This window comes from Telmatherina bonti (genome assembly GCF_933228915.1).
Source record: "Telmatherina bonti genome assembly, chromosome: 17".
NCBI lineage: Eukaryota > Metazoa > Chordata > Actinopteri > Atheriniformes > Telmatherinidae > Telmatherina > Telmatherina bonti.
In genome coordinates, this window is record NC_136615.1 from 17,748,966 (window position 1) to 17,764,243 (window position 15,278).

At 38.7% G+C, this 15,278-nt stretch overlaps 1 protein-coding gene across 1 annotated transcript in view; it reads left to right on the forward strand.

Annotated features, from left to right (window-relative positions):
• The window catches only part of astn2 (astrotactin 2), a gene marked incomplete at both ends in the record, with an annotated part of 274,064 nt that overhangs the window by 35,547 nt on the left and 223,239 nt on the right, over positions 1-15,278 (forward strand). Inside the window, one exon of the mRNA XM_079256074.1 lies at positions 10,545-10,732. Within this exon, the coding sequence (XP_079112200.1) occupies positions 10,545-10,732 (188 nt within the window). The remainder of the gene's footprint in view (positions 1-10,544; positions 10,733-15,278) is intronic.

The window sequence follows — 15,278 nt, forward strand, 5'->3', positions numbered from 1 at the left end:
GGACCGACTTTGGACACCCCTGCGTTAAAGGAAATGACAATCGAAGACTTTGTGGTTAAAGTAGAATCGCTAGAACATGTTCTGTTGGCTATGGAAAATATACAAAAAGCAAAATAAGTAGAGAAATAAAACAAGTGGGTGAAACTATGGATTCTAAAGCCATGCTGAGCAGCCAATCAGAATGCGCTATCTCACTGATCGTACTGGTGAAAACTGAATATGCTAAAATGGCCGGAGAAGAAAAAGCGTTGATGTGGTTGGACAGAGCAGACATTACATTACACATCAGAGACAAAAGAAGCCATCTTCCATCAATCCTCCACGTCCTCCACACGTACCACTATTGACTGAGTGTCTACATTTGTCCACTGCTTAAAAGTTAGAAAAAACCCCAGAACAGATTAGTTTTATTCACAGAGAGTCATTTAATAAGTGATGAGCTCATTAATGGTAATTTGCCCCTCACGCATTTCTTCCTAATTGCCCGATACAATAGATTGTCAGGTGTATGAAGTGTTGTCTGCATCCGGGAGCACGAAGGGAAAGCAAGGTGAGAAACAGGTCAACCAGAGAAACAGGTGCTGAGTTGACACAATTGATTCCACAGTGCTGATTAAGAGCGTAGTGGCAGCAGTCTACCATGCGGGGTTGGGAGAGCTCTTAATGACTGGTTCTTAATTTAATTTATCACATTAGTTTTTGTTCAAGATTTTTTTTTCTATGAAGTTCATAAGGAAATCTAGGCATCATTGTTAACTTGAATGTTAGAAAGTGGCATGAAACAGCAGTGTCATAATCATACATACATTATTTATTCATTTATTTAATTGTTTGGCCCTACCATTTGGTTTCACTTGTAGAATTGCTTTCTGCTTTGATGGCTGTGTTCCATTTCTCTCTGGGAGTGAGCTGCTGTAGGTGTACAGCCATCCAAACCAAGAGTGGACAGCAATTTTCAGGGTTAGATTGCTACTACCACTGGATCCCAAAGTGAAACAAGTCTCCATGCCCTGTGTGACTGCAGGCACAATGGAGCACAATTTCCCTCTTGATGTTTGTCAAAAAAAAAAAAAAAAAAAGTGAGCAAAATTGCCTGAAAATGTCTGGCTCATACTTGTGGCAGATGTACTTACAAATGAGGAAAGCAACACGTAGCAACTTATGTTAAAGTGAAGCAAAATAGATATTTTCAACAGAAACACAACTTTGGTTTACCGTGTATGTGCATGAGCAACAGTCTGACCTTTGCTAGACTAAAAAGAAAAAAAAAAAAAATTTAAAAAAGTATTTTTAATTTTGCCCATATCCATCGGTCTTTATGTAAATGCCATTTTTCTCATTAGTGTCTGTAATGACACCTTCAGGTGACATTTAATTGCATGGTGTTGATTTCATAGCTGAACCCTTTGATCCTTCTGCAGACTATCCCGTGTTTTCCAACATATCCAATCACCCCATTATAAAATGGTGCAGTATGATTAACATTTTGGACAGATATACCATTAAGAATATTTACACACTTATCATGGAGGCATTATTTTTTACCAGCTGCCAGTGGTGTGAGTTGAGGTGTGACATGTTGCCATTGTCACAGCAGACTGAGTTGTTTTGAGGTAGAATTTAAATGTCTAGGAGGTATGCTAATATTCTTGAATACTTTTGATAAGTGTCAGGATCCTTCTCCTGGTCCATCTCTTCGTCTCCGTCTACTTGTCTCTCCAATACTCTGCCCTCTCTTTCTCTGCCTTGCTTTTATTTTGAGTTGACATTTGAAACCGATGAATCCATCCTCATTCCCTCATATGAATTATTGAATTTTCATCTATTGTCATCCATGCTAGAGGCAGACTGAGCAATGAGATGTGGGCTGCAGTCAGCCGGAGAGTGGCACGTTACGCCACGTGTGTAATGACAGGCAGCAAAGTGCCTTTAGGGTGCCAGCTTTCATCGCCGTAAATGTTGATGACACTGACTTGTTGCGGAGCTGACAGACTGTCACGGAGCTGTCAGACTTGCACAATCACAGACTCTTCACTGCTATGATCACCTTTAAACTGATGAATGCCAACCTTTTGGGAACATGTGTTATTGTGTAGACAGACAGGAGGACGTGTTGTGTGCACATATGGGCACGAGTCTGTCCTTTTTTTTTTTTTTTTTTCATTTACTCTAGAAAAGGTATTCCAACTTGGAATCCACTTCAGCAACCATTGCAGGTAATGGATCCGTAACGATGCCCTGCTTAAATATATGTAGCTGTCAAGATACTGAGATAGATCCCGAAAAATGGAACATACCAGTGAATGAGAAGATAAATTGGTTTGTTAGGTCATGGTTCAAATTTTAGATAGCATGCAGGAGACTGTAGCGGTGACTGGTTAAGCAGGGGTGGAGCTTCCACGAAGGAGACCATCTCTCTTAAACAATACAAAATTAATAGATACATTACATTAAAATCAGTTGTTCTTACAGTGTGCCCATTAGTTGGAAATCTATTAGGATTTATTAAGGATTGGTTGTATCTGTCCAATATCTTCTGTAGATTTTATTAACAATGGGTGCTAACCACATTGGTGTGGAAGCAAGCACTTAAAATTTTTCTAAATCAGTTGATGTGAGGTTATGGCTGGGAAATTAATAGAAAATTAATTTAAACCAACATTAAGAATAATCTATGTAATTTTTCTCATGTAAAATTTTCAATTGTTTAAAAATGTACTTTAAACAAATAAATAAAATTAATAATTAAATAACCCAATGCTGTATATTTACACTATATATGTTTCTTTTCACTGATCATCAATATCTGCTCTTCTTCTATGAAAGTATATGCAAAAAATGGTTAGCTATGAGGTCTAAAATAAAAAAAATTATGTTGAAATAATTGCTGAATAATCATAGTTGATGTAACGCGCTACATCTTTCTCTGCTGGCCAATCTGCTGTGTTTTAGGCTCTTTGTTTATCCCAACTGATTCATATTTAAACTGTTGATAAAAACCTAACCCCTGGATTCCAAATGCACAAATGCTGAACAAACTAATGCTGGAAGACAAACTTGTAGCAACAATTTCAGCCTTGAAAGATGTAGAGAAAATAAATGAATAAAAAATGTTATTTCATGTAATAAAATGCTTTTACGTGGGGTTTGTTTGGTGGAAAAGTTGAATAAATTAACTTTTCAAAAGTAGAAAAGTAAAGCCATAATGGTTAAATGAAATTACACACAGTCCACTCTCCAACACCACGTACATGCATACATACATGAGTAAATGGCAGATATATCCAGCTGATGCATTTTCAAGATGGACACTTAATTATATTTTGGCTGCAGGTGCATGTAACATTTCTGTTTGACTCCCTTCTAAAGTTCTGTGAAAATATGTCCAAAACGTCACAAAATATGTCCAAAACGTCACATGCGTCAAAATTTGTAAACTATTAACAATAAATAGAGCTGCAAAGAGTTTGTACCCTGTCAGGTACAAACTCTTCTGATTGTTGATTTAAAAAAGTATTATTTCTTATTTCATTTATTCATTGTCCTAACCGCTTAATCCAATTCAGGGTCATGGGGAAGCTGGAGCCTATCCCAACAGTCTTAGGGCGAAAGGCAGGGTACACCCTGGACAGCTCTCCGGTCTATCGCAGGGCCACACAGAGACAAACAACCACTCACGATCACTCCTAAGGACAATTTAGAGTAACCAATTAACCTAACATGCATGTCTTTGGACGGTGGGAGGAAGCCGGAGTACCTGGTACCATGTGAGCTGTGAATCTGTCCTCCAGATTTTGTTGGTGTCATCAATAAGCCTTTTAGAATCACACTAAATGAATTTCAGACACACAGTGAAGATTTAAAATGCGAGAGATTGGTATTCCACTTACAGGATAAAGGGTCAAGTGTAATTGAAGTCTGACAAAAATGGGAGACTGACATTGAAATTGTTCTGAAATATGATGAAGTTTGAGAAAATAGATGTGAAGTACCTCTAATACAGCGGAGTATAACCTTTCTTGTACTTGTCGAGTTGTGTCTTGGTGAAGCAGCTTGAGTTCTGGGTTGGAGCTGTCGATGTATTTTAACTCAAAACTCAGTTTTCATGTTACTGTAACAGGTGATCTGGTCTCATTCAGTGACATATTCCTAACTTCAACTCCTGGATTTGTTTCTTAGGAAGGCTCAATGCACGCTCCTCTCTTCTCTTTCTCTTCCTGTAATATTGAACCTAAATGTAATTTTAAAGTTCATGGCAGTTGTAAATGCCAAGCTAGTCAAGCACAAACAACTAAATATTGACCACAATTTGCAAATGAAGCTGAAGAGTCAAGAATGTCCAAACGAGATACAGTATATACTACAATTTGTTGTACGTCACTGTCAGGACCTTCCTACCGCACTACCAGCAGCATGCATCCAGGTCCATAGATGGAAAGATAGATAGATAGATGTTACCTTATTCTTTTTAGACCAACCTAAATCTTTAAACTGTGTGTTTCATGATTACACAGTAGCTGCTTGTGACCTGCCTAGTCCAAATACATTCAATGTGCTTTTAAAATTCCAGTGGTGTGCTGAGAGTGGAGCAAATGTGTATGTGCCGCTGATTGAAAGACGCCTCCTGGTGGGCCCAATGATGGTGAGTGGTGTCATTAAAGACGGGGCTGGTCCGTATATTCGATCTCCCTAATAAACAAGTCATTATAGGAATAAAAATGTTCTTTGATGGTGGAATGTATAATTACTCAAAGATTCTTAGTGAGAAGCCATGCATCTGCAGCGGCTGCTTGTTTGAAGCGCGTACTCGCTAAGCTGCCCTGTGGAATGTAGCAGTTTCGTGTATTTCCTGTGGAGTGGGAGATCAAATTCAGAAAGTGATCACGGGATTCACAGACAATTTGTAGAACCATGGAGTTGTTTTTACTAATGTTGCATTCATCTCATATATGAGGGCAATCCTGGGGTATACTGGGTTGCTGTACTTGCATGGCACTGTGTAGACTATATTAGGGAGAGCAGTGCTTGAATGGAATCCCAATCTTGGCTTGAACCTGAGTAAAAGTAGAATAAATTCATTCCTTACATCAAGCAGCATGACTGATGAATGCATGTGATGTGGCTGCATTGTTTCCTAACTCATTCTGGAATGTTCTTATTTTTTAAAAATCCAATCTGGAGAGTATATCAGTATGTGGTGGTACAAGCCAAAACCATCTGGCGTAGCTTCGCATTGCTAGTTTCCATTGGGTATTTGAGACACATCTGATGGAAAAATAAATTTGCTTCACATGTTCCTAGATATTCTATTCTCTAACCAAGATCTTCAACACACTGAAACTGGAGTTAATTGCCAAGAGCAAATGGGACTAGGGTGCAGAAATAGGGCTACCACTTGCAAATAGAGTGATCAGTTACTGATTGTTAGGTGGGTATTGTTCTCACAGCTGCTGCATAAAAATGTCTCTATGACATGCTTGTTCATTTTGATGGAGCAAAATAGTTTTGCAAAATAATGAAGATAATAGTTAAAAGTGTTATTCACGAAAGAGCTCATGTGCCTTTTTAATGGCAGCATGTGTTCACATGTCCATGATGTGAGTAAAATTCTGTTTTTTACCAAACACCACATCCAAGAGATGAAAACAGTGAGCATGCATTTCTAGAAAGCTGCTCTAATGAGTTTTAAGAAGTAATCTCCTCTTAAAAATGATAAGTGGAACAAATCCCCTTTGACTATCCGGACAGTAGCAGCTTGTCAGTCAACAAGTTCCACATAGCCTGAAGCATTTCCTGTTGTAGTGTCTACTCTACTTTTAATGGCTCACTAATTTATTTATTGAAAGAGGCTTAAAACTATTGACATAGTCCATTTATTCATTAGGAAAATGTTCACAGAGAAACCAAACAGATGAAAGGTACCTGGATATTTCATAGCATTAGACTAGCGTCTGTCTGCCACTGGACAGGATGCTGGTTTAATGCATGTCCACAAGATGCACTCATGTTTAATATGGATCTCAGTTCCAATTAAGACTTGTAGAGACGATTTAGATTCATCCAGTAAATCTGAGTCTCCCTTAAACACTGGTTATGTTTGCTTGCACATTCACAACGCCATCCAACCACTGACCTTTTTCTGCATCAAAATGAACTGAAACTGTTGTTTGTGCATGAGCTGCAGATATGTTCCTAATCAGAATCAGATTTGTTGTCCACCTTTGCCATTGCGTTTGTCTCCATCGAACACATTCATTATCCATCCATCCCTTTTTCTATACAACTTAGTCCAATGCAAGGTCATGGACATGTTCATTATATTCTGGTCAAATCCCACAAAAACATGGGCCATTAGTCAGGTTTCTGCCTCATGGTATCAGGCAGTGAGCACTTGTTTACACCACACAGTTTAATTTCAATATTTTCTATCATGTATATGACCCAGGTTTGGTTAAGGTCACCTGAAAATACTGTTGACATGCTTCTGTCTTATTTTGATTACTATTAAGTGTTGGTGTGCAAGGAAAAGATGATTATCTATATTATCAAAGTAGGGATTGTCAGAGACTTTGAGTTTCGAAATGACCTTTCTGAAATAGTTATGTGAGGGAAAAAAAGAAAAAAAAAGCACAATAAATAGTAATAATAATAATAATAAGTATTATTATTAATCTAAAAACAAAAAAAAAAGTACCCAAATAAATACAAAACACTTTTTTTCTGGATGCTTCCATTTTAAAACCAGTATACTTGCAACCTGCTTGAGGCATTTAGAATTAAAAAACAGTCCCAAACTCTGTGTGCTGACTAGAATCTAACAGCTTCAGCATTATGGCAACAGTGTTGATCTGCCACAGCACACATTTGTGTTCTTTAAATGAGTTGTTTTGATAAACAAAGATGAAGATGTTTCACATTTTTTCTTACATCTGTGCGGACTGTTCATTTCTCTTTGTGATGTTCATCATGGCTCTTTCTTTCCTTTGGTTTGTCCTTGGATTAATTTTGGATGCATTGCTGACATCAAGCACAACACTTTCAGTCACACTTACACACTTACACAGTGCTGCATGTGCACAGTCATGCACGTATGCACGTTAATAATGTTCCTCCTAATGAATTACAAGTAGACCTTGAGGCCATACACCTATAGCCCACTAATGTCTGGCTTGCTGCCCAATGACAAGCCTCATAGCATAAAAGACAAGGGCACACACACACACACGTATACACACACGTACACACAAACCAATCTATTGTTTTGTCCTAAAATAGCATGCTTGCTATGCTTATTCATCTACATAATCATACAAAGAGACACAGCAGCCTTAGAAACTCTATTACTGCCCATCAGTCTTGCATGTAATTACTTTAATTAATGCATGATTTGCTTTTCTGTTTGCAGGAGAAACACTTTTAATTTAGATCAAATTGTCATCGCTTTGCACAGTCTGAAAGATATAAAACAATGTGAGAGGCACAAATAATAAGAGAAAAGTTCCAAGGTAATTTTTGGCAGTGTCATAAGCTTCATTTACCACAGTAACAGATGTCGGGGGGCATGCCACTGTTGGGCTGGTAGACAAAGCTTTATCTCCAATCCACGTGAAAGGTCAAGCAGCATGTCTTCTGCCTGCAAGTTATATATAGATAAAGAGCTTAATAGTCAGTGGTTATAGCTTTTAAAAAGTTTCACACCCTACAAAATTTGATCATAACCTGTAGTCAGCAGAAGTAGAGGGGATTTCATAGGCTTGTGATAAGCAGGAGAATATTGGTCATTTGTGTTTTCGTAAAGCAAAGTGAGATAAGAGTATATTTACATTATAATGAAATAATACAATTTTCAAAAGTTCTGACTATTTATAATAGATAATTGATCAATAATACAAACATTTTATGGCTCTTTATCCTTTATAAAAGCATATGGACTATTACGAACCAGGGGGTGGCAGTGGCTCAGGCCGCAGAGCCGGTTGTCCTGCTTCCCCATGCTGCTGCAGTCACTAACCAGTGAGGACTGTTCCCTTACCCAAGGCTGAATAATGGCAGAGGGTTGCGTCAGGAAGGGCAATTTTTTACATGTGGTCTTGGAATGTATGTATTGTATAGTTGAGACTAAAAAAAGTTTTATATATATTTATATTTTACATATATTGTGTATATAAATGACCTAGCCTTTCCAAATCTTTACCCCCGTTAGCAAATTACTTAGGTCAGGGGTGTTCAGCTCTGCTCCTTGAGGGCCACAATCCTGCAGGTTTTCCATGTATCCCTGTTCTAACTCATCTGACTCAAATGAATCAGTCACTGTGTTAAATCTTCTTGGCTAGTGGATCTGAATAATGTGAACCAGGTGCGTCAGAAAAGGGATACATTGAAAACCTGCAAGACAGTGGCCCTCGAGGACTGACTTTAGACACCCCTGACTAAGGTTTTATAGGGTATGATGAAGAGCAAAATTATGCAGATGTCACAGTTTGGCCAAAATATGACTTTGGTAATTATCCGAAGAGGGGAACAAAAAGTGTGCTGTAAATGTACCTGATCATGTATTGTAGAGTTGAATGGTCGAGCCAATCCCAAAAAAAGAGTAATGTGATTGTTTTGTGCACATGAACTTTGCAGAGCTTGGTCTGCCTTAGGTTACTTTGGAAAATAAAATAATAACTAAAATGGCAGTTGAACATGCAGATATTTTATTTGTAATGTTTACTATCCTCCTACCTGACAGCAAAACTGTTTCTGAACTGTTTCAGTTCTACTTTTGTCTTTAGCAACCACGACATGCACCCTTTTTCCTTTTCCTTTTTCTCTTCTAAAACTGATATTTGCTGCTTTAAATGTACAGCCAGCCATCTCCTCTGAGAAGGGAATGGCTGGAGGAATTAATTCCCAGTTTTATAAAACACTTGAGAAAAAGCCTCATTCTACCCAGATTTTTACATGGTTTTTTTTTTTTTTAATGTTTTTATTTCCCTGTCACTCTTCATTAATTAGTTTTAGAGATGGAAAATTCATGCTTAGAATTATACATTAAAAATATCACTGCTAAATCATTAGTTTCACTAAGAAGAAAATACATAATTTGAGCTTGCATTCACCAAACCAGCATCCGTGTGGACACATAGTTGTTATACAATCTGAACTGAGACTTGGCTACCCTTTGACAAAAGTGTAGTGGGGGGAGGGGGAGGGGTGCCACAGTGATCAAGAAATTATCATGTTGAGATTGGTCATTTGCTTTTCTTCCTGTTTTTGAGACTGAAACGATACCCTTAAATACTTCAGCACAGACTGTACAAAAAGCTCCTTTGATAAACTCTTCCCGCTGCACGTACGCTGATTTATTACCTCTAATTTGCATAACATGTAAATGAATGTCTTTGATTTCTCAACTGATATTCAAACAAGAAGCAATCTAGTATTTTAGTAAACAACTATATTTAAGTAATGATAGAAACGGATGTTAATAAGTAGTGATTTTCAGAGGGAGAGTCTGTTGGAGACTCTCTCGCTGCACCTCGAGGCCTGTGGAACTATTGAACACAGCTCATGTAACCCTCCCCTGCTGCCCATGTCCTCTGACCCCGAGTCAGCAGGTTAATAACCAGCTGCACAGAAAGCCATTTGTCATTTGCTACCTGCCACTGATAGGAGATGTCAACGGATGTCTCTGCCCTTGTCCCCCCACCACATGACAAATACTGTATCAAGCTTTCTAATCTGAGACTCCCTCAGGCTTCTTAGTACTCCTCTACTGAACAACCACTCCCACTGGATGGCATTAGATTCATGTGCCATGATCCACAGCCATATAAACTGGTGTTCTACCTGATCTTTTTCCATCTCCCTTTTCTATTGACCCATAAATTTACAATTGATCTTTTTTTTCCCCCTGTCTCTTTTATTTTTCAGTTTTATCCCCCTCTCCTTTGCTTCTAAATGTTTTCAGCTTTCCTTTGATGTTAGACTCTCAGTGGCAGCACTGGCCTGAAGCTGATGGTTTTATATGGTAGCATGTTTGATGGCTTATGCAAAAAAGAAGAGGACATAAAATGTTGAGGTGGTATTTGCACAACTGGTTTTGACTAATACATTTGCAGCAATTCAGCCACACAGACTCAGACATTCCCTCTTTTTCTGTATGTATTTAACACATTTTGACAAATCCCCCGTCCCCCCCACCCTCTTTTTTTATATCTCTCTCCCTCTTTTTTGAATAAAAACACAATTAAATTATTCAAATCTAAAGACTTATGTCCAGTTCTTGGGCATGACATGGTCTATTGTTGCATCAGACGGTTAAATTGGCCTTCTCTGTCAAATATTTTTTCCATCTTCTCACATAATGCAACTAATATCACAGCCTAATGGTCATGTTGGAGCTTGACATTTTCCCAGACTCTTCAGGGATTTACTCGTTTAATGTTTAGAGAATAAGGTTAGGAAGACATTTGCTTTTAATAGACACAGTTTCGCATGTGTTAGAATATTTATTTCGTGAGCTGATTCCCTCTTTTCTCCTCCCTTGTGTTCCTCAGAGATGTCAGGGACGGGAGAAGATATTTCTCAGGTACACTGGAAGCAGCAGTGGTTGGAAAACGGGACGTTGTACTTTCATGTGTCCATGACTGAGTCGGAGCTTCTTGCACAGACAACACAACCTACAGTCCGGGAGCCGTCTCATGTGCTCCATGAACACATGCATCTGCTGCACATCTCGGTCATGGTAAGTTCTGTTCAGATCCTACACAACTTATAAAGTCAAGTATGAATACATACATGTAAGAGAAACAATACATTGCAATTTTCTTTTCTTTTTTTTTTTCTTTTTTTTTTTTTTTCTTTGCATGGTTATGCAGTGTAATAAGAATTTTCTGACTATGGACTTATAGTTTTCTACTTCCTTGACTGTCATAGTTATACTATATATACTATAAAAATCACATAGTGCCAGAACATACTGCTTTACAAGCTACTTCTGCCCATTAAGTGACTGGTAGGTTTTTATTAAGTAAAAGTTTTACAGAAAATGGCAGCTTGTCATTCATGATGATGTTGTGGAGCTAACTAAGTTAGCCAGAAGCATGTCCCACAGTGGCTCTTCCACAAGAGTTTGCTTCACCGTTTAGTTTCAGAAGAGGTGAAACAATATATAACCAACACTGTTGTGTATTAGAGGTGTGGTAATCAAATATGGTCCTTGGAATTTTTTGGTACAACACACTCCAATGAAAAAGTTCTCCAACAATTTGTTGTCATTTTCTGCACTTGCCTGTTAATAAGGCATTGATTTGGGTGAGGTGTAGCAGGGAAACATTAACACCTGCAGAGTGGTGGCCCTCAGGGACCGGAGCTGGTGACCCTTGTATTAGAGAATCTCACAGTCCAAAGGTTTTTCTTTGTGTTGTTTTTTGTGAAAATTAGAGCTTTAGCTCAAAAACATCTGCAAACCTTTTAAGTTGTCAACATTTTTTGCAAAATCCCTGTTCAGAGTGTACCTTGGCTCTCGCCTAAAGATTACTGGGATAGGCTCCAGCTCCCCTGTGACCCTTAATTGAAATAAGCGTTTTGTATGGTTAATAATAAACTGTATTATATTTTTATTTATTTAGATGAAGCATTTTATAACTTACATGTTAACATTATGTGACTACAGCACATATTTGAAGTAGAATCTCATCATTAGATGTCTGTAGGATGTTTTCCTGCCGACTTTTCCAACATGGATAACCTGCTTGTCAGAGCTGCAGTGTGTAAAAGCTGTTGTCAGTGCTAATTTAGATGGAGTTGCTGAGACACCTTACACACAGCTAAGCAGCAGTATGTCTTTATATGACATTATGAAAGTGACAGTGTGCATTTTCAGATGTTTGTCCTTTCAGCTTGCAGAACGGATTTAGGGTGGAACCACTGAGATTGGTGGAGCTTATGCAGTGGGTGAAGAGAGCAGTGACTTTGTAGATGAAAGGTCAGGTGTAGACATGTGGGTTAAGATCTTCAAAGGTCAGATCAAGCACCTCTTGGTTTATTACTTCTTGTTGATTGGATCCTGGTGGGATACCTGAACATAAGTCTGAAGTGATGTCACCAACCTTTACCACTTGGTTAGAGTGTCCTGAAGATCTAAACTTTAACTGAGATGCTTGAAGGTAAAATTATGTATTTATATATATGTGTCAGTATTCTTTCTGTGCTGCACCACAGGATGATGACTGATGTTTCAAAGAGTAGCTTTCTACTGCTTTTCCCTTTACTAAGACAACAAATGCACCAACCAAGTCACCTCCTACATGCTGTTATTCTGCATTATTCTGTCCTGGAGCAACAAAATGTTCTGCCCCCTCTTACACAATAAGAAATCAAGGGACAAGAATGGTTACAGAAAAAGCTATATCAGCTTTATCTCTTCAGCTGTACCCTAGCAGGGTACAAGATTTTTTACTTCAGTTTTGGCACAGTGTGTAGTCTCTTGCATGCATGCAAGTGTATTTTGGATGGAGGGAGCTGGAGTTCAAAACGAAGAAGTAAACCAACAAACAAAACATGTAGGAATGCAAACTGCAGTCTCAGCTTAGCTTCAGTGTGGGAACCATCTTGCTGTGAGGGTACAGTGCAAACCCCCACTTTACTTTGCAGCCACTGTCAAATCTGCCTGTAGAGAACACATGGCTAATGTCACCAGTGTTTTGTCCACCATGTTGGTTGATTACCAGTATTGTTTACAAATATGTTTTAGCTTTCTTAGTGATAAGCTATGTTAAAAAAGAGAGAAACATCTTCCCACAATGAGCTAAACAAGAGAAGTGAAGTACAATTATGATGTAAAAACTACATAAGTTGGATCATTATGTGTTTTCCAGCAACCAACAAAAATTGAGATTTAAATGTGTTGCCACCAATTTGAATCTCAGATATCAGTGTTTACCTCATGTCTGTTGTAAGTACACACCAACATGTTAGGATGTATTTTACAAATGGATAGATGTGCAGCATGTTACATGCTCCACGACAAGCGTGATCTTTGCCGCAAGTACAAGAAAAAAGAAATATTTTGGTCTGATCATTTATATTCTATAAGAAGCCTTGCCTGAGTGAGGGTGTGTACTATTATGGGGGGATGTCTGAGCTTTTATGTGCAATAAACAACTGACCTGGTTATTTAATTTTTTCTTTGTCTTGTCCATCATTTAAGCAAGCAAAATAATGGTCTGGATGCTGTGTTCTGCTGAGCAAATTCACTTTGCGAAGGGGAGCTTTATAGATAAAATGATCCCCTTGATATCCCTGGTTTTTATTTCATTCTTCTATTTATTTTGCATAATTGTTCATATTACAGAGTTTGTACTGCTGGACCAGACCAAAGAAGATAGAAAAGGGACAGAGAACCGAAAAAAAAGAAAAGCAAGGAAAACATCTCTTAGAGAAAGAGAGAGAGAGAGAGAGAGAGATAAAAGCATACATAAATATGCATTTACATGCGCATATACACACATACGCACTCGCCTATATCTACATAGACACACACACATATATATACATACAAGCCAACCACTGTTCCTCTGTGTGAGGTCAAATCCATTGACTGTCAGAGGAACCAGAAACTAACAAATTAAATCAGAAATATAGAAAGAACACTAGCTGTCACAACTGTGACTGTGTCACATGCAGAACATACACAGTGGAACGTGTTCAGAGAAGAGTGATCATGCCAATGTGACCCCACCCACACAAAGGAAAGAGGCGGGCCAGGAGAACCCTGAGATCCGGACAACCGGCATCCACCCCCAAGCACAGACCCCAACCATCCCACTCTGGACCCAGCCATGCTTCTGCCCAGGAGGTGGTGGAAGGGGTCCAGAGCCCCCCCCCCCCCCCCCCCCCCCCCCCCCACGTAAACCTCACCCAGCTCAAATTTCTGACCAATCATGCAATACTTCTCGTAGCCCCATGAAAAGAAAATTCTGCTTGGCTGTTGCAACGAGAACAAGCCGCAACAGCTTCCCAATCCCGTCCACCAGAGCAAAATTATGTCAGCTGCAGAACTGCACTGAAAATGTGTGTTCATGAAATATTTATCAGTCTGATATTTTGATTATTTCTAAAAACAAATCTATTAAATGTTCACTTTGGTAGAATAATTTCCAGTAAACCAATATCTTCCTGCCTATCATGAAAGGAAAAGACATGTCTAAACAGACAGGATTAAATTATTTATTTCATACAACTTTTTCAAGCAAAAGGAGCAGCAAAAATACTGAAGCAAGCAGAATATTGTGGAAGTAGATGATTTCAGTACATGAAAAATACCAAAAATTTCACTGAATCTCATCGCACTTAACCTCTGAAATGAACAAACGGTGCTTAATGTGACTGAGTGGATGGTAGACCATTCACCACCTCACCACTGAGACACATGTTAGAGCACAACAAATGGCCACGGTGTTGTCAAGGAAAGGGATTTTCTCATCTTCACACTAGAGTGTCATCAAGATCAGTACTGGTTCATCCAAAAGTTTATACCTGTTGCGTATGCAGCCGATACCTGTTTCTACATGAATTCTCAAGTGAGCCACCTCACACGTTCGCTCAACATCCTTTTCGTCTAGCTACCACTGCCTCTTTACAAATGAAGGTATCTTTACTTGTGCACACATAAAGCTCTCGCTGTCCTTTATATCCACACCACATTCAGACAAAACCACATCAACAGGAAAAAAAAAAAAAAGTTCTGTAGAAGTCTTCTGTTATCTGGGATGTGTTTTACTGCTGGCAGTTTCCTCCAGGTTGAGAGACAGTAGAATTAATTTCTGTTGTCTTACTTTGCTTTTTTGTGTTCTGGTCATCAAAGCTACTGGTACAGCAGGGAACACACCAGTGTTTCCTTCTACTGACAATATTAAATGCAGATTATTAGATTTGTCAAGTGAGACAAAAGTGGCAGAGAAGAGCCACTGCTTAACTGCTGGAAAGTGAAGACGTAGTCCCCAACATGGTGAGTCAGTCCCAGTTCTATGCATTGGTGATGTATGTCTATGTTCCCCAATGTTTGCTTGTGCTTTAATGTTATTAAAGGTATTGTTACTGTATGTACCCTTGGTGCCATTGTTGATTATAAATTTGTTGCCATTACCTCATTGGCTGCTAGGTATTGTTGTAGCAGAGAGCTCTAACTGGTTTGATTCATCACAGTGCATACAACATGTTGGGCGCGCACTCAGGAGGCTCATTTTGGAGCAGTTTTGACATGTGCGCCGGGCACTGATGTCTTTGGC